Source organism: Cotesia typhae, unplaced genomic scaffold (assembly GCF_013202065.1).
Source record: "Cotesia typhae breed Kobodo isofemale line unplaced genomic scaffold, CoteBio_Ctyphae scaffold_152, whole genome shotgun sequence".
Lineage (NCBI taxonomy): Eukaryota > Metazoa > Arthropoda > Insecta > Hymenoptera > Braconidae > Cotesia > Cotesia typhae.
The window spans coordinates 9,559,253-9,579,371 of record NW_027423776.1 but is presented as its reverse complement, the minus strand read 5'-3'; the positions used below and the strand labels follow the sequence as shown (position 1 = coordinate 9,579,371).

Here is a 20,119-nt window from a genome sequence, read left to right as displayed (position 1 = left end):
TTTAAAAATCCCGCGCTTTATTTGAAAAGTAAAATTTTTATTTTTATTTAATTTTATTATAATTAATGCTTAATAATATTTTTTAAAATTAATTTTATTAAAAATTCTTTAATTAAGATAAATACTCTGGTTGATTGACATTTAAAATTTTTTAATGTCTGTCAACTTGTGTCATATAAATTTATGTAATAATTAGGAATAAAAAAAAATATTTATGCAATAAATCATATATTTTTTTATTTAAAATCAGAATATTTCAAGATACAATGAAAAACGGCCTTAATAATAATGGTATAAATGGAAAAAAAAAAAGTCTCAACTTTTAATTGAAAATTACATGCGAGGATAAGGCAGGTAGTAATTTAAAACAATTTTAATTGTAAAAAAAAAAGTAACGAAAAATTGATAAAAATAAAAAAAATTTTTCAATAGGAAGTTTCTAGTATCCGTTGAGCTCCGAGGTGTACAGAAGTTTAAGTGACAATTTGTGTGTATATTTAAATATCTTTCCATTTAATTCAATATTGCCAGTGAAAAATTAATTGATAATGCATATCAATGTTTAATTAAATATTATCAATGTCAATATGTTCATATCCATCTTCTTCTTCGACAGGCTTAGCTGCGGCTTTCTGGTTCTGCTGTTGTTGCTGCTTGAGCGGCTGAATAGCTCTGTCATTGTACTCGATCTTAAGAGGATAATTAATTTATTAGAAATTGAATAAAAAAAAAAAATTTACAGTAAAATAAAATAAAAATTGTACCTCAACATCGTCATCCTCGTCTTCGTCATCATCCTCAGACTCAGACTCTTCTTCCTCAGCTTCCTTGAGCCAGGTAATAAATGGAGCTGCTTTCTCGTGAATTTCATGTGATATATCTTTTGAAACGTACTTCTTACTCACTTTGCTCGCCCATTCGAACAAAGCTTTCTCTTCTAGGATATCATTGTCGTAAAAAAGCTATAAAATAAAACAGTTTTAATTTATATAGTGCATTACATGAATCATGTTGTCAATTTACTGACATTTATGCTTTTTTTAAATCCGTTAATTCGTTTTAATTTATATTGAATTTTATTTTTTAATTTTTTTAATTTTTTAAAAAGAAAAATATTTCAATCAACTAAAATCAAACAATTTATATTTAAATTTAAAATAAATATTAAGATAAAAAAAAAATTTACCTTGAGAATACCAGGAACTTTAGGCATAAGTGTGTCCTTGTGTAGGGCAATGACCTGTTCAATACCGCGTATCAAATATTTTTGTGCTTTAATATCATCGTGAGTGAAACGCAGTAGCAAAACTCGGTACTTTTTAACCTGAGCAGCGATTCCTTGGTCGAACAAAAGCTCAGCAAGAACCAACGGAGCCTTGGTCTTTATTTCAAGGCGTTCAGCCTCAGTAAGAAGCTCCTTATGATTATCAAGTTGTCCGGCATCGCGACGAGTCTTAACAAGCTTGTAAAAAATATCCATGCGCTCTTTCTCGCTTTTGTCAAGATCCTCACTAATAGTCATCCCTTTAGCGCCCTCAGTGAGATCCTGAAGCCGTGCTCTGACCGCCTCATCCGACACATCAACGGCCCATTTAACATCAACACCATCATCATTAGATTTCTTGTCCTCACTAATAATCTCCGGTGCCTCGACAACGATATCAGTAGTACTAGTATCATTGTCTGGAGATCCAGAACGATCACCGTTAGAGTCGCCATTGACTTTTTTGGAGCGCTTGCCACGTTTTCCCTCAGTCAACGAGCTGCCTTGAGCTGCTGGATTCAGACTAGGTGGATTTTTCAGAATATAAGTATTCAACTTGTGGTTACTCTCCAGCAAACCATGGTGACCGCAAGCCTTACAGCCCTGTGATATCGTTCCTTTTTTAGCGCTGACAATTAATTCCGTCTCTGGATTATCGCACGCCGGACACAAAACGTACTTTCTAATGAAACCATCCAGAAGATCTTGAAGCTTAGCTGCCTCGTGGGAGCCATTAACGATAAATCGTTCATTCTTAAAATCAAATTGCGTTTGTGCACCCAATTCACAGCCAAAATATTTAGTGGGATAAGTTGCCGGTCTTCCAATCGCCTTAGCAACTTCAATCATATTAACGATAACTGTTTTAATGCCATTGCCTTTACCCTCGACTTTGGCTTGGATTCTTGGCATTTTATACCGATAAAAAGCATCGCTAACATTGCGATTAACATTTAAGCTACCCATGATGATAGTTAGTCTTTAATAACAGCTAAAAATAATTATCGAGTAAAATCTAATTTATCTCGAAATAAAAAATTTTTTTTTTAAAATAATATTTAATAATTATTTACGACAAAATCCCTCGTTTTCTCTTTTTTTTCTTCCCCTCAATTTTAACATACAATTAATCAAGTTGGCAAAGTCTTGGACTTTGTTCTTCTAACTTGTTGGTGGTTAACCAGTGAGATCTCCTGATGCGTCAGTTTGATCGGTGTTATTGTACGGCAGTTTGGTACAACAGCTACCTGGTGGTAGCACGAGCACGATCGAGTCAGGATGATTTTTTACAGTTAAAGTGTTTGCTGGTAATTTAGTTGTGTTAGCAGCGAGCTTTGGGTCAGCCGCACAACTTGATAACGACAGTCACGTCTCTCTAAACGGCTGATAGAGCTTTCGATGCCTGTTACTGGAAAATTTTGAAGATCTGTGCTTAGGCAGGACTAGATGGTTCAACAAACGTTGGGTGGTATCTTGACTGGTATTTTGCCGCGATCTTGTGGGCAGAGGGGGATAGTTTTCAATGATCATACACGCTGCTGGTCCGTATCTCGTGGATTTAATAATACTATCACACCACCTGGCTGATACTTCTGATCCTAGTCCCAATGATGACAGCAATGGTGCTGATGTTGGCTCACCGGCTACTGAATTTAGCAGATAATTCGTTCTGGAAATTTTGCTGATGATTTTACGATGTCTGGACACGGTCCTTCCACCGCCGCCTTTACTACTAGATCCTTTCCCTCTGGATGATATCCTGAATTTTTCTGAAAATTTTATAAATTTAAATTTATTTTATTTTTATCATTAGAAATAATTTTTAGGCTTACTTAGGTTAACTTTTATTTTAATAATTAGTTTTATTTAATGTGGAACTTTCTAACGGCCAATAAAGTAATTGGCATCGCTTACAGGCGTGCTAAAATAATTGTCTTTAGTCGACTGATAATTAAGCTTTAAGATCATGATAAATAGCTTTATCAATAAAAATTTTTTTCAAATTATTCAACCAAATGTCATGTGAAATTATTATCAAAATAAATTAATAGTCATTTGTTTAGCAAATTAACTTTTTTTTGTATGACAAATAAAATATTACAATCATACAAAAATAATTAAAAATATTTTTATAACTCAATTATTAAAAAAAAAAAAAATTGTTAATAAATAATTGAAAAAACAATTTTTTTTTTAATTTATAAATTTTTGAAAATTGTGATAATCAACTTTTTTTTTTAAATTAATTTTTTTATATATTTTTAAGAAAAAAAAATATATCACTAAAATCAAATAGAAATTTCCTTCAAAAAAATGAAAATTAAAATAGTGGACCCCACTTGTAAATAATTACCAAGTTGATTTAATTCCAAAGAAGAAATTTGAAGCTAAAAAAAAATTTTTTTTTTAATTTAAAATTTTTTATACGTCTAAAAAAAAACTTTTTAGATTAAGATTAAAAAAAAATTTAATTAAAGATTTCTCCTCTTAAATTAAATTAACTTTGTTATCAGTATATAAGCAATGGACTTGATATTATAATTTTTGTCCGCTGAACAAATAAAAATTTTTCCCAAGTGAAATATTTCTTTCATAAACATAATTTAATTATTACGCAATATTCTGCACTTAGCATAAAAAAATATTGTTATGTATACAATAGCCGAAGCGTTTCAACGTTATACAATCCCAACAGTAAACAGGATTAGGTGATCGAGTTCAAAGGAAGCCTTAATGACGTTTATTCCTATCAACAAATGATTATTTGTTCAAAACACTTTCCAGCAAACAATAAAAGCCGAAGAAAAAAAAATAAATAAACTCGAGAAAAGTTAAGTAAGAGTAATCAAACACGATACATAATGTAAAACGTACTAGAGTCGGCGAAAATCAATTGCCCGTTCTTTTAATAATCAGCATTACATTTAGTACCGCCTTACGCTCACTCTTACAGCTAGGCTAGTACATACGGTATGTACTCACATAGAGTATGTATGTGAACGATAAATATATTAAATAAAACACAACACACGAGTTGGATTTCGATGCACGTACGATCGATAACGTTATCTGAAAGCAGGCGTACCTCGCGCTGCTTGACACCTTCTTCTCATCTATTTCTTACTACTAAATTTACATTTTAAAAACACCTAAAAAAATTTACCGTAAATAAAAACCCGCAGGTTCATTAAATCTTTTGGAAGTTTAATTAATTAAAGGCATCCGGTTCAATTAATGACCTAAAAAAAATTATTATTTATATAGTAATTTTTAAGAGCTGACCAAGCATATGATATGATGTTGACGTTAAATAGTTTGACTGTGCGCAATTATCGATGAGAGCTTTACAACAGATTATAAAAATTAAGTTAGCCGACATTTAAAAAAAAATTTAGAATTTTTTTTAATTGAAAAAATTATTGTAAAAAAATTTCACTTGGAAAACTTTAAGTGCAATTTTTAAAAATAATTTTTTTTTTTAGTATTTAATAAATAAAAAAAAAAAAAATTTTAAACGTCGGCAAACTTTAGTATTATAAAATATTAAATACATAATACGATTATATATATATTTTTATGTCATAACATAAGTATACATCATATTGATTTAAATTCATTTAAGAAACACTCTTATGCACACGAAAAATGATATTTTATTCATCGGCGATCAAACTAACCGTGACCTATTTAGTGTATTATGAAAAATAGATAGGCAATAGACGAATTTAATGACGATTATGAAATCTAGGTCAAAAAAAAATTTTTTAAATCACATATATATATATATATTTTTTTTTATGTAGTGAATTTACCTGCTCGTAGACGCATAAGTCGTTTTTTAATCTGTAGAGCTGTATCGCTGGTGATGCCGATTAGGAAACCGCGGAACCTAGAGATCTCCGACGATTTAATAATTATTTTAATAAATATATACGTATATTCTACACCAACTATCACTAGACTGTAAATTTAATAAAGCCCTTTGACAACCGAGTAAGGTAAAGCGAGCCCTTGAGTCTACTAGCTAGCGCAGAGAGTACTGGTGATACTCTGGACTCTGGTTTCGAGACGAGCAGTGGATCGTGCTCCTGCTGGGTGGCGGATGCGCGCCGCAATACCCGAGTCGGATTTAAGAGGGAGAATTTCTCTATTTCATAAGCGTGTTTCTGAAAACTGAGAATTGTATTGAGATTTTTTCTTCCATAAAAATCCCTTTGATGTTCCTCTCTGCATGTGACAAATTTTAAAAGGTATTTATTTATTTATCGGCAATTAACTTTGCGCAAGCGTTTTGTTGCATCGCGCAAAATCACGGTGTGGTTTCGCCCCTTGTTTATTGATCGAGTGCGCAGTGCACCACTATCTTGGATGAAGAATTTATATAGATACCAGGATTTGTATCATTGCATCTGAGATCTGTATCATTTTTCAGGTATCGCTTCAAATTCTCCCCGATGAGTCAGCAGACACGTGACCTAGGTCATAGTTATACTCAAATTAATTTTATTAATCCTCGGATATATAATAGTAATTTATTATACTGTGGGTACTGGGTTTCCAACTTACTCCAACTCTTGAGCTCTGTATAATAAATATATATTTATATCAACGATGTTGCCATCGTAACTAGTGATTTATTGGTAAGGCGTACATTGAACCGCTTAAACTGATCTACTATTACGCCATAGTGTCGCCCAGGAGATATTATTAGCGGTTAATGCTTCTATTATTCACTATTTATCATATTAATACTCATAAATTTAAATATTCAATCAATAGGCGATAATCTATATTATTAATATAGATTAATATTTAAGAGAATAAGCGGAATTTTGTGACCAGTGTATTTATATAATAAAATGGGTTTTTCTATTTAAATTTGATATCATTGGAAAAGTCTTGACCTGGAGTTTTGCCTTTTCATGGTTTCATATCATTCTCACCAATAGTCAATTTATGACAAGTATTTAGGCTGCATTCGAAAATGCTCTATTTCTAAATACAATATTAAGAAATGACCTTGTATCTTGTGAAATATTGACATTTTTAAAAATAGAAGCTCATCCCGACATTCAACTCATCAAGACCTTTCATTTAAGTACCCACATCATTTTTTCATATATTTATATATATATTACATATATGTATATATGAAAAATATATCAAAATGCATGTGGGTACTCAAATGAAAGCTCTTGATGAGTATAACATCGGGATGAGCTTATATCTTTAAAAACGTCAATAGTTAAAAAATTACAACGTAAAAAATTCTATTTATTTATATTTCACAAGTCACGAAAGTCAATTAAGGTTGCTAGTTTAATTATTAATTGATAATAAAGATATAAATCGATTTTTAGATAAAATTTATGAATGAAATATTGATTGATTAAATTTATTTTAATTCTGAAATATTAATAGATAATAATATTATTATCAATATTAATAAGTGAATAAATTATAAAGCAGACGGAATTTAAAATAAGGATTTAAATAAAAGCCGGCTTTAAGTTTCACCGCTTACGACATTCTTAAACTCTTGTTACTTTTATTTTTTAACTTCTATTCTAAATTAGAAGGTACCAATGCTATTTCTTCCGCATTTATAAATATATATATTTAAATTTAATTGAGAACCACTGGATATTTATAAATAAATATACCAAGATATTTATAATTGTAATTGTATTATATTCATTTATCAGACTTTTACTCTGATAAATACTTAATATTTTATCAATATTTAACCATCAGAAATCTGAAAATAAAAGTTGTAATAAAATCCAGATTAGAGTATTATTATTTTTATTTTTCTTCAGACACGCGTTAGATAAATTTCTACATTAAACATTAAAAAATAATATAAAATCAGCAGACAATTTTTTAAAAACAAATTTAATCATTTTAATTATGAGATTAAATTATCTATGAATTAAAAAAAATTGTCGGGCTCTGTTACAATAATACTCATATAAATGAATCACTTGGGAAAAAAAAAAAAAAAAAAAAAAAACAATGGATTGTCAGTATCAATAGTTATCAATCATTGCTCAAAAATAAACTGTCTGTACAGATAAGTGTAATCACCAGGAAAAATACTGGCAATCTCATAATATCAAAGCAAATTATTAAAAAAAAAAAAAATAATCTGTTGTTTATTTATGTTTATAAATAATAGGAATTATAATAATAAGTGCTTAGAATTAATATTGTGAAAATACAAGCAGCTGGTTGGAATGGAGAGCAATTACGGATGATAGTGGCCATTACTGTGGATGTGGTTATGAATGAAAATGGAGTTGGAGGTGGAGATAAAATAAACTTAATAATAATGATAATAATTTATGATAATTAGGTAGTTAAAGATGAAAAAAATGAATAAATATAAATAGTTTACCTCGTTGTCGATTAAAAGTCATATAAAATGGTAACGCCCTGCTGGACGGCCGCTTTCTAGCGTTAAAAAAAATTCACTTGTAACCCGTTGGGCAAGAAATTGGGACAGATGGATGGCCCTCAGTTAAGAGCAGCACCCTGTGATTTTACTTTGCGATATTACTCGCAACCGTCTGGTTACCTAAAATTATCAAAGTGTGTGTCTTACATGTGTTGCATATCTTTCTATATATATATATATATATATATATATATATATATATATATATATATATATATATATTACGCACACAATACTCTGTAATACAAACACATGAAGGCACGTGTGTGTATTGGTACAGATATACGACGAAGCGACCTCAAAAAAAATATTTTTCACGCTTATTCTATTATTCTAGTTAATAAAATAAAATTTTAAATATATATTAATTACCTGAGAAAATGGGGATCCCGTGGATGAAAATATTTTTAACGCAATACGTTGACAACGCAGCGAAATAATAATTATTATAATTGTATTGTATAATTATAATGATAATAATAAAATAAAACAATTACAATGATGTAAACGTCCGGTTAGAAAGACAACTTGCGTCTGAATACAACTGCGAACCAAAACGCGATGAATTTTTTTATTTTTCACTTACGTATTTATAAAACATGGCGGCTTCCTTTTTGCAATCGGCAGATATTTTTCGATAATGCACTCACTGCCATCTACAATTGTTTTTTAAACTTTTATTTTATTTTAAATGAAAATTAATTTTTCAAACTTTCTGTGTGTGAAATTTTTTTTTTAAATAATTTTCCAATAAAACAAATTATAAAAATTTTAAGATGTCGACTAATTTAATTTTCACAAATAATTTATTTAGAAAATTTCAAATATAAAATCGGAAAGTTAATATTTTTTGAGAAAAAAAAATTTTATTGTTTAAAAAAAAATTCTAAATGTCATTTTTATAAGTTGTGAAAATTAATTATTTGTTTTAAATAATTATTTTAATTCTTTCTAGAAATTTCTTTTATTTTTTTTTTTTTTTAAGTGATAAATTTAAATGCCAAGAGTGTTAGTGCGCATGCGTTAATATTTTCAGCAATCTGTGGCAAGTACGTTGTTTCGTTGTAATTTTTTATTTTTAATGATTAAACTTGCTAATTTTAATTTTTTAATTGTTATTTTATGGTAAATAAATAATAATAATAATATATATTCATGTTTATAGATGTGATTATACAGTGACGATTTGATATTTATAAAAAAATAGTAAGGTGACGTTATTCATAACCTTATTGTTGTCAACACGTGTGTTTATGGAATTGGTCATATTTATTACCTCATATAATGTAAGTAATTTAATTATTATTTAATCAAAACCACTTGTTTATTTTTTACAAATTCTATTTTAAATATTTCTTTTAAATATAAATTGAGAAAATATTTAAAAAATAAATTAACTATATTACAAATTTTTATGTGAAATATGTGAAATTTTATCTATTTTTAATGATAATTTATTTACTCAAAAAAATTGTAAAACTTGTCAGATGTCTGTTCACTTTAGTGTCATATTTATTTCTATGTAAAATTAATAAAATAACATATTTACTATCAATTAATTTATTACAGATTATTAATTAAAATAAAATGGAAACTGAATCCTTACCAACAACATATACATGCATAACATGTCGAGTAGCATTCAAGGATCCAGAAATCCAACGTCAGCACTACAAGACCGATTGGCATCGCTACAATTTAAAGCGTAAAGTTGCAGAGTTGCCTCCAGTTACTGCTGAAAACTTTCAGACAAAGGTAATTATCAAAAAACACTTGATTTCACTTAAAAAATAATTTAGTCTTACATCTTTTTTAAAAATTTTTTATAATTTTTTTAAAGATGTTTTTCTTTTTGTTTTTTAAAGAACTTTTGTAAAAAGAATTATAAAAAAGAATTGATCCATAATAACCTGAATCACTTATTTTAATTTAATCATTATAGGTAATTGCCCAACGGGCGGAGGACTCTGCGGTTCAAGAGCAAGCGAACTGTAAGGCTTGTCACAAGACATTCAACACTGCTAACCAGTACGAGAATCACTTGATGTCCAAAAAGCACAAGGAAAAATCTTTGAAGAATGACAATCTTCCACGCGATGATTCAGAGTATGTAAAACCCGTATCTCCGAAATCAGCAAACAAATCACTGAATTCTCCAGAAAAGGATGACGAAATAGCATCTTCCCTCAACGTAGAAGTGGACTCAGACGTCGAGTCCATGGACTCCGACGACTGGAACGAGGACACCGAGAACCCGGTGAAGAACAACTGCTGTCTATTCTGCAAGCATCACAGTAAGTCGATTATAAAAAACCTGAAGCACATGAACGAGTCCCACGGATTCTTCATACCTGACCCGGAGTACTGCATCGACGTCAGAGGGCTGCTGGCTTACTTAGGTGAGAAAATCTTCGCTGGGTACATGTGCATCTGGTGCAACGATCGCGGGCGAGCTTTCCAAAGCGCAGAGGCTGCTCGTGGACACATGCTGGATAAGGGCCACTGCAAGATGCTCCACGAGGGAGAGGCCCTTGCTGAATACTCTGACTGGTATGACTACTCTTCAAGTTACCCAGATGCAGATGACCATGACCCGGATGAGGATGTTGAAGAAGATGTTCCCGACTATGATGACTCTGACTACCAGCTGGTCTTGCCCTCAGGCAACGTCATTGGACACCGGTCTCTCATGAGATACTACAAGCAGAACTTGGACCCCAACCGCCAGCTCGCTATTCCCAAGAACGAAAAACTAAGACGCGTTTTGTGTCAGTATCGCGCTATTGGATGGTCCGAGACCCAGAAGGTTGAGGTCGCTAAGAAAATCAGAGACATCAGATTCATGCAAAGAGTTCAGTCCAAGTACGAAATGAAGTTGAAGCTCAAGGCTAATAAATTCCAGCCGCATTTCCGTCAACAAGTTAATTATTAAAATTGTTGGAAAAATTTTTATATATATATATTGGTCAGTGTGTACTTTTAATTCTTTCAATAGGGTACTTTTTTAAATAAAAATTTTGCTAATATCAATTAATTGTTAAGTAATTTATTCATTAATTCTTTTACAGATAAATTTTTTTAAAAATAGTATATCAAATTTAAATTGTTTATAATTAATAATTAATTTTCAAAAAATTTTTAAAAAGCAATCTTTCAAGGTAGTTTTTTTTTATTTATTATAATAAATAATCAATTTTTTTTTATTGAAATAAATATTTTATTTATCAATTATGAAAAAAAAAAAAAAATGAAAGATATTAAGGATAAAAAAAAATAAATTTATTGATTGAAAATTTATTTATTAAGTCATATCAGTAAAATACACAAAATATCGTCATAGATTGAAATAAATGTTTTACTTAGAATTAAATATATATTTGTATTTATATTCCTTACATCTTTTAAAAGCTTTTCAATACTATTCGATTCATTACTTTTTAAATATATAATATATTTGTATTTATTTATCACAATAATTCGTCACGATTCGTTCGTCTGGAAAATTTATTAAAAATACTCATGAGCTTCCATTTAATATCTCGATCACACCATATAAACATAAAAAGGGCAAGAAAAATCCACCAAAGGTAAAAATGTCAATAATACACTTAAAAAATTAAAAACAACAGTGATGTAACCACTTGTGTACTGAAATGCACAACACATGTGTGTTTAAAAATGTCTTGATATGTAACTGTAACAACTATTTTATACCCTTAAAAATTAGCGCGGAACTCACTATTTACAGTATTTAATTGCTTAATAAATTTCAATAAAAAAAAAAACTGTAATTGCATTTTTTAACAGTCATGATTGCGAACGGAATAAATTATTACAAAGATTATTTTTATTTCTTCCCTAAAATTTTCTAAAAAATACTCTATTCTATTTTTTACTATCATTACTTTTAAATAATTAATTTTTACTATTATATAATTATATAATGTAATACATAGTGGAAAGATTTAAGTACGAAAATATTTTTACACATAATTTACACTAACAAAAAAAAAAAAAAAGAATCTGAGTAAAATTTAAATAAAAATACGTCGCTAGAAAAAGTTTCGGCTTATTCTAAATTTAAGGCGAGCATAAATACATTTTATCGAATCCGAAAGTAAAAAAAAAATATTCGAAAACTCAAATCCAACTATAAATACATGTGCATTCTTAAATAATAATAATAATTGAGTAGACGCATTGAAGTAAAGTATAATTGGCAAGATTCACAGAATCTACCAAAGTTATTGCATTTCACCCTGCTTCATTTTTCATTATATTAATTCTTTTTAATATATACTTAATATCAGTTTTTTTCTCTTGCAGATTAGGTCAAATGTCTTTTGAAGTTACGGAAAACAAAAACATTTGGGTTCTTCAATAGGGTCTTGCATTCTTCTTGTAAACACCTTCAATAATTGGCAGTGAACCCGTATTTTTACGTCAACGTGTTGAAGTACTTCGCCGTCGCAATTCCAGACGCTTAATTGTGAGCTAGTGTTAACAGTCGTGTCACTTGACAATTCTGTTGTGGATGATGCTCGGAATGTAAATTCACGGGCTCGGTACACTTCAACAAATGGTAAGTCATACTATAAAAAATAATAAATACTTATTAGTTCAAAAATTTTAATGTACTATATAATAATCATTGGAAATAAATTTATTGACACTTAATTTTATCAACAATTAATAAAACCAAATAAAAAAAAAATCTTTCTATAAATTTTTATACACATAATAAATACTTACAACAGTTTTATTTTTACTGGTCAATCTTAGCAGCATTCTAATATTATTAAACAATGACGTATGTCGGACTAGAATAATATCAATGCAGCCATCCCCAATGTGACAATGTGGACTGAATCCTTGAGGACTTCTTGAGCAAGCACAGGAGACATTAGCACCGTTCACCATAAAAAATTTTCCTCTAACCGTGAGCCACCTGGCGATCTCCTTATCAGCGATGCTGTTGTGCATGTGTCGGATGCAACGAGTACAATTTTTCATGCAGCGAGTACTTGCTGCTGGATGACAAGGATCTGAGAGTAATTCTATTTCTCCTTCATAACCACGGTTCGCGATTATCTTCTTGAAGCCGGAGTAATCGTACCGCTGGGGCCCCATCCAGCGGAACTTTTCACTGTCGCGAATCACATCTCCGAGGTAGCCGTAGCTGAGAACGCTGGCGTACAACCGCTGGAGTGTTCTATCGCCGTGGACTGAAGAGATGTCCAGGCCAGCAGTATCGCCGAATATTATGTGGATCACGGCTGTTTGGACGTCCGTGGTACCGTGAAGACTGTAAGCAACTGTGTCAGTACTTCCGCTTGGTATCACACCAACGGGTAACTTTGGCGTTGGAAGCGTTACATCGGGGTTATTTGGATCTACTTGGTGATCTTTAGCTGCTCGCAGTATCAGACCGTTGAATACCTCAGCAAATGTTCCGTCACCTCCAACGCAAACTACTGCCTGTAAAAAAAAATTTATTATTATTAATATTATTTAATTTAATAAAGAAGATCCAATTTTTGAAGAATGAATAATTTTTTATTATTATTCCTTCACAATAATATTTCATCGGTATGAGGTCTCACACCATTAAAAAAAATTTTAGGTGAAAATACAACAATTAAAATTTATTTCAAAACGAAATTGGTAAAAAATTACAACAATATACTTGTTAAAAATAAATAATTAATAAAAACTTTATAAAAATAAAATCATTAAGGTAAATTTCACTAAATTAATTATTTAAATTTTATTTATACCTACTACTAAATAATAATTCAAAATAATTTTTAAAAAATTCAATATTTCATTAAATTAATACCAAACTTTTTTTTTCAGCAGCAACTTTATTTTTTTTCCTATTTATATCAATAAAAATGTAATTGAAGGTTACCAAATGTAAAAAAAAGTGAAGGGCACTGTCTCAGAGTGTCTTTTAAATTAAGTAAAAACTCAACGAACTTCAGCAATAATTGAAGAACTATCGATCTATCATCCTATTGAAGCGGCTTCTAAAATGATTAACCTTGAACGGCAGAAACTAAAAATTCAAGGTCTTTCTCACATCCATGCTAATTGCAAAAATTAAAACCTTAGTTTAATGCTTAGCATAAATAACCCCAGTGCGTCGAGTAAATATTTAAACTAATTAAAATTTAAAAACTAACAAAAAAAATTTTTTTAGATAATATTCTCTGCCAAAGGAATGCAGGTAAAATTGCTAGTTTAATTACTGAGTAAAAAAAAAAATTAATTTACCTCAATGTCATCCAAGTTAGAATTGAGCAAACAATCATGAATATGACCAGCTCTCTCGGTTATAATAGTTTTAGTCTCAACACCAGCTATTTTCATCAGCGGCTGTACTTGTTTCTCCCATATCTTGTTGCCTTTCTTTTTGCCTCCAAATGGATTTACGAATACAATTATTCGCCTCGGCCGGTGAGCAATACCTGGGAATAAATAACACATAATCATAACAATAACAAAAAAACAGTAAATAGTTACATTAACAAGTTAAGTAAGTATATATGCACAGAAAAAAATTAATTTAAATAAAGAAAATAAAAGTTTGAAACTTTTTAAACTAAAAAAAAAAAATTTCAAGTAAAAAAAATTTTTTTAAGGTTTAAAATTTTGGTAATTGTTTACAAGTAGGGTCAAACCTATTTTAGAAAATAACTAGGTGAAAAATTGTTCATTTTTTATGTATTTTTCAAAAAAAAAATATATCTATAAAATCAAATAGAAATTCTGTTAAAAAAAAAGAAAATTAAAATTTAGCAAAAATTTTTCTCTTCTTTAAAATAATTTTTTTTTTTTACTGTGCATACTTATTTTGTATTTAACAATCTCCAACAAGCGTACACCGGAGTCAATGCCTCAAAATTGACTTCAAGGACACAAATTAATGATCGCTTGATGTTTGCAGTCTGAAAAATCAATGCGACTAAAATAGCCGCCGTAATAACGTACTCAAATGATCAATACAGTGCAATTATTAAAAAATTTAGATCCCAATTAAATAAAAAGTCAATTTCCGCAAAGCAATTGCCTTCCGGATTTGAGAAAATAATGAATGACATTATTTATTTTTTTTTTCAACTTCTTCCGTCTACTTTAAAAATACATAATAAAACTCTTTAACAATAAACGTAACCACCTACTATATTATTTTCCCGGTAACCGGTTGTTACGTCTTACGAAATACTAATTATTTGTCGTATAGTTAAAAAAAGAAAACTCAATAATTATTTATGATTCTAGAAAAAAAAGATAACATTTTAAATCCACTTAATCTTGAGACTTTAAACCTTAGACTTTATAAAAACTAAGTTCTTTTCTGTTAAAATAATTGATGTTTACTTTTTTACGGTAAAAATATTATAAATTACCTGTTATTAATTTATAATTTTAAAATGAAACGTACTTAGTAAATAATTCCTTATAGTTTTCACCCAAGATGCCACTTGTCTCGGATCGGTGTGACTCATCACAACATTGTGATGACTCCAACGATTTTTTGGGCCTCTCGCTGCATAGTGAAGAATGAAACTCGTCGGTGATGAAGCACCGATAGCATCTGGATCCTTTTCTTTAATCCTCGACTCTGGGATGTAATCATCACCGTAATTAACTGCCAGGGCATCTGTCAGCGGCAGTGTCCACCTTACTGTAAAAAAAAAGGTATCTTTTTAAGTATGGATACAAATAATTGTTTGTTTGTTTATTTATTTTAATCAATCTAAAAAAAAATAATATAAATTGTTTATTAATAGAATTTGCAGATTTTTTTTTTTTAATTGTAGGCTAGCAAAATCTCTCTACTTAGTAAGCAATAAAAAATTTTTGCTATTTTTTAAAATATAAAAAAATTGAATAAAAAATTTATATGTAAAATTTATTTTTTTAATTAACTGGAATTCAAAAAATTATTATTTTTTATTTTTCCATCACTTGCTAAATATTTTATTAACAATTTAAAAATCGAGTTTTTTTTTTTTAATTATTATTATCGATATAAGTATTTAATTTTTCAACATGAATTTTTTTAGAAAAAAAAATTTTAATTTCTAAAAAAAATAATTATCAAATAAATCCTTTGATGTCAAAACCTTATAGAAAATTAAACAACAATTAAATTGGCTTATAACAATCATTAGAAAACAATTTAAAAATTCCAAAATTAAATTTTCTGAAATTCCGCAAATAAATTGAATAAATTTCTCTTAAGAAGTTTTAATTAAAATTCTAAAAGCCTTAATTTAAGTTTGAATATTTTTCAACCGTTATAAAAATTTTAATTACAAATAAAAGTGTAATTAATTAGTCATAACAGAAAAAAGATTAAAAACTCTACAGATTAATAATATTATGAATTAGCTAGTATTGACATAAATCTAAATCCAAATTATAATCTTTACATAATTTTCATTTATTGTACTCCTTCCATTGTTCCAAGTAATTATATGCAAATGAGTAATTAAACTCATTACAAAGTTTCTTATCTTGACTTGTTGCGATAAACATTGTTCCTGCTAATTGAATTAGATAGCTTCTCCATAGACCACAATTATATCTATCAAATGTGTGCATACATATTAATTGAAGAATATAAAGCGAGTATAAATGATTATTACTCACAAAAGACACTACACGTGTATCTTGTTATATTTACACTCCAGCAAAAGATAACGAGTGATAACGAGTTGGTACATTTGCACGTCACTTTGCTGTACTCAGTAAAATATTTGCATCGCTACTGACGTAAGCCTCTGGGGATTTCATTGAAAAATCTTATTATGAATTTTTTTAAACTTATCGTTGTATCGCGGCTAATCTGGTCGACGTAACTGTGATATCTTGTTTGATTTTTCGCTGTTTGTTAAATATTTAACAACTTTGCGTAAAATAAATTAACTAGGCATTTATTTTTAGATTTTTAAAAATAGTTATGTTTTTTTTTTTAAATTAATAATTTAGTCACAGCTATTGAAGGTCGTAAATCAGGTCCATGGCCTTTGAACATCTATCTCATTTCCATTACTCACAACAGAAGAAAAAAAAATATGGCCATGATTTAAATACTTTTATTTTTTTGCGTATAAATTTCGATTGGAAAATATTTTTAGTGTATTTAAATTTCTTATCTTTAATTCCGAGTGAAAAAGCAATAAAGTTTTATTTTTCATGTCTGGGAAAATAATTTTGTATTGATTTAATAAATATTAATGTTTTTATATGACATATTTCTTTTTTTTTCAGCAAACTAAATTTTTAAAAATTTTTTTCAATAAAATTTTAAATAATTTTTTCTATTACTAGCTCACTGTGATAAAAAAAATTTTCTTTGAAGTATTGATAAATTTCAAGTTTTGTGCTTGATAAAAATATTTTATTACCTCATAAAATTCCGAGTTTACTTTTAAAAAAAAAAATAACTTCATGTTTGTAAATATTTACTGATAAAAAATGACCAGACATATGAAGTTTACTTTGTAAATCAATTAAAAAAATATTTAAATAATTTACGGTCATTTTTTAACATCCTTAAACATATCTTTACAAATTATTTACAATTTTTTCATAAAAAAAATCTTCTATTTCTCTAAAAATATTTTTTATCGCCGAAATAAAATCTGTAAACACAAAATAAAATTAATTATTTTTAAAAATCTTTAAATAATTCACGCTCAATATTTTTTTTAACCTAAATACAAATAGTTAACAATTTCTTCATAAAAAAAAAAAATTCTAAATGTCTTTTCTTCCTTCAAAAATAATTTTTATCACCTAATTAAAATTTCTAAACGCAAAATTCAATAAACTGAACAAAAAAATTTTTACAACTTTATTTCTTCACCTTTTAAATTCATCGTAATAATTTTTAATGACCTCAGCGCATTAGCGTGACAATAAAACCCCGAGTGATAATAAATTTTATCAGACCCACTAATAGACTAATATCCGTCAAAAGTTACAATTAAATTAAAACCTCAAAAAATAATAATAATTAACTCGATTATTAATTCGTAAAAAATTTTAATATTTTTTTTTACCATCACAATTAAAATGATTACCGTCTCCAATTTCCAAGAGAAATTTAATTACGATAATACTGAAGTTGACAGATATTAAAAAAATTTTTTTTTGAATTTTATAGCAATTAAATTAGTGAAAAAAAAATTAAAAAGTTTCACATGTAAAAATTAATAAAAATTACAAGTGAAAATTTTTGGAAGTATTTTTTTATTGTAATTAATTTGTTAAAAAAATTTTTAAAATTGACAGCTGACCGCTAACTTCAGTATTATTAATTACAAAATAAAAATCCATTTTTTTTTCTCTTTTTTTTTTTTACCGTTAACGACATAATACTCCTAGAGAAGAGTAATATAAAATAAAACGTACACACTAGACTTACCCGGACCGGTAACATGAACTTTCACGTACAAAGATAACAATACCTACACAATAGAATCTCCCACGCAATTCATATCATCATAATATCAGAGCAATTAAATAAAATGAAGAAATAACTTTTGGTCGCTGTAATTCCTGTAAATTGCTCATAGAAAAATATTAATAAAAATAGAATAAATAAACTTACTGTAAGGTGGTCTTTCGGTCTCCCAAATCAGAGTTCCTTTGTGAAAATAAACTCTGCAGCGTTTCTTCTTAATGATAAAAGTATTAAGCAATACTGAATTTGAAAACTGATCGTTATCCATCGTTAAAAATCCAAATAAATAATATCAAGATAATAAAATATCATGAAAAAAAAAAAAAATATAAATATTAACGTGTTGTTGACATTGACTACGTCGTCTCCGTAGTTTCCATCTCTACTGGTATTGATCCCACATTTGCTTTACATTTATCAACAAACTCGTTTTGTATTTGTCATTACACAAAACAACGTTTACGTAATTTTTCATTGGTTTTAAAATTAAAATTAATATTAATATTAGTAATTAATTGTTAATCATTAATCATAGAGTCTTTGATTATTAATTAAAATGTCAAATATTTTTTAATAAATGCTGGATTTAAATAAAAAAAAATCCTTCACTAAATTACGAGCAAGAATTGAGTGAAACTTAAATAAAAAATAATTTAACTATGATGTATTTTAATGATAAGTAATTACTGTATTAGCCAGATACTGTTTGAGTCTCAGTACTAGTGTACTGACTGAAAACTAAAACATTAAACTCGGTAACACGGATACTCTCTAAGTTGTGTTGGATATCACGTGGGATCTTGATATCCACTAAATGAAAGGTGGGATAGGATAGAATGTTCCATGCAGGTTAGGTATTAGTAGGGGGAAAGAGACTTGTACTTGCATGTACGTTCGGTAAATGAGAGACAGAGATAGTAGTAACAATATTTACCTGATAAGACGGAGAAGAAATATTGTATGGAGTTGCGCGCTGATCAAAACATTTTTTATTTTATTTTATTATTATTATTTGTTCTCTTATAAGTGTATTAACTTTTTTTGTTTATTATTAGGTAAAGAAGACTGAGAAAAAATCTTGTCCCTGGAGGCCAGCTGAGCTCAGCTGATGTAAATTATTGGTTAATTTTTTTATTTTGTTCTTATTTTAGTTTTTGTGACCTTGAAATGTTTTTTTTTTTTTTTTAATTTTAGCCTGAAATATTTAATTTTTCTTTTTTATTATTAATATTTTGAGGGTTGATTGTTTTAAAAATTAGTTTTTAATAGTCAGCTGATTTTTTGAGAAAATTTTGAAGAAGAAACTGCCATTTGGAAAATTGCGCGTGCGCAGTTTATGAAATTTGAATTTATTGTGAGATGGATGAAGGAAGTTGTAAGTTACGTAACAGATGGCGATTCTCACAGTTTTTTTGAGATTGTTCTTCAGAAATTTGTATGCTGGCAACGATTTGCGAAAATGAATTATGGTAACTGCTGATGAAAAGGGAAGACAACTGAGAATTTTATGATCTCGTTAAAATTGAGGAGTTTTACAAAGTTAGAATTTTAAAAAAGTAATTTTTTTTAAGTGTATTTTGTAATACACATTTAAGTGTATACACAAAAATTTTAATTTAAGTCGGACAAGTATTTTCAAAGTTTTACTTATATTTTGTAAACTTTAAACTTCGTTTTTTCAAATAATGCTGAATTTAGCCATCAGCTGTCAATTTTAAAAATTTTAACAACAAATCAATTACAATAAAAAAATGCTTCTAAAAATTTTCACTTGTAATTTTTATTAATTTTCACATGTGAAACTTTTTAATAATTTAATTGCTATAAAATTTTAATATCTGTCAACTTCAGTGTTATTAAATTTCTTTAATAATTTTTTAAGTTTTGTTTTTTTAATTATTGCATACATAGCAGCAGT

The 20,119-nt window shown here is 28.3% G+C and overlaps 4 protein-coding genes across 8 annotated transcripts; 1 reads left to right on the top strand and 3 right to left on the bottom strand.

Moving 5' to 3' along the window:
• Positions 1–211: 211 nt before the first annotated feature.
• Positions 212–2,232, bottom strand: Eif5 (eukaryotic translation initiation factor 5). The gene is made up of 3 exons (XM_074256884.1): positions 1,187–2,232; positions 765–962; positions 212–689 (listed from the first exon to the last, which is right to left on the bottom strand). The coding sequence occupies exons 1-3, from the start codon at positions 2,228–2,230 to the stop codon at positions 567–569; spliced, it is 1,365 nt and encodes a 454-aa protein (XP_074112985.1). The 5' UTR covers positions 2,231–2,232; the 3' UTR covers positions 212–566.
• Positions 2,233–2,629: 397 nt separating this feature from the next.
• LOC141536406 (uncharacterized) lies at positions 2,630–8,471 on the bottom strand. 3 transcript variants are annotated; one of them, XM_074256891.1, is made up of 3 exons: positions 8,094–8,299; positions 7,662–7,841; positions 2,630–3,033 (listed from the first exon to the last, which is right to left on the bottom strand). In XM_074256891.1, exons 2-3 carry the CDS (start codon positions 7,681–7,683, stop codon positions 2,630–2,632), a joined length of 426 nt encoding a protein of 141 aa, XP_074112992.1. In that variant the 5' UTR covers positions 7,684–7,841; positions 8,094–8,299. The 3 variants fall into 3 exon arrangements, 2 of the variants coding, with proteins under 2 accessions (XP_074112992.1, XP_074112993.1); XM_074256892.1 differs by lacking the exons at positions 7,662–7,841; positions 8,094–8,299 and adding an exon at positions 5,077–5,615; XR_012480724.1 differs by lacking the exon at positions 7,662–7,841 and having other exon boundaries at positions 2,896–3,033; positions 8,094–8,471.
• A 280-nt stretch (positions 8,472–8,751) lies between these two features.
• On the top strand, positions 8,752–10,755 carry LOC141536404 (cytoplasmic 60S subunit biogenesis factor ZNF622). Of its 2 annotated transcripts, XM_074256888.1 has the most exons (4): positions 8,752–8,770; positions 8,887–9,007; positions 9,291–9,476; positions 9,664–10,755. In XM_074256888.1, the coding sequence occupies exons 3-4, from the start codon at positions 9,309–9,311 to the stop codon at positions 10,651–10,653; spliced, it is 1,158 nt and encodes a 385-aa protein (XP_074112989.1). In that variant the 5' UTR covers positions 8,752–8,770; positions 8,887–9,007; positions 9,291–9,308; the 3' UTR covers positions 10,654–10,755. The 2 variants fall into 2 exon arrangements, with proteins under 2 accessions (XP_074112989.1, XP_074112990.1); XM_074256889.1 differs by lacking the exon at positions 8,752–8,770 and having other exon boundaries at positions 8,813–9,007.
• A 1,229-nt stretch (positions 10,756–11,984) lies between these two features.
• Cerk (Ceramide kinase) lies at positions 11,985–18,949 on the bottom strand. 2 transcript variants are annotated; one of them, XM_074256882.1, is made up of 6 exons: positions 16,383–16,904; positions 16,163–16,317; positions 15,169–15,411; positions 13,998–14,191; positions 12,474–13,199; positions 11,985–12,313 (listed from the first exon to the last, which is right to left on the bottom strand). In XM_074256882.1, the coding sequence occupies exons 3-6, from the start codon at positions 15,230–15,232 to the stop codon at positions 12,071–12,073; spliced, it is 1,227 nt and encodes a 408-aa protein (XP_074112983.1). In that variant the 5' UTR covers positions 15,233–15,411; positions 16,163–16,317; positions 16,383–16,904; the 3' UTR covers positions 11,985–12,070. The 2 variants fall into 2 exon arrangements, with proteins under 2 accessions (XP_074112983.1, XP_074112982.1); XM_074256881.1 differs by lacking the exons at positions 16,163–16,317; positions 16,383–16,904 and adding an exon at positions 18,349–18,949.
• Between the last annotated feature and the right edge of the window lie 1,170 nt (positions 18,950–20,119).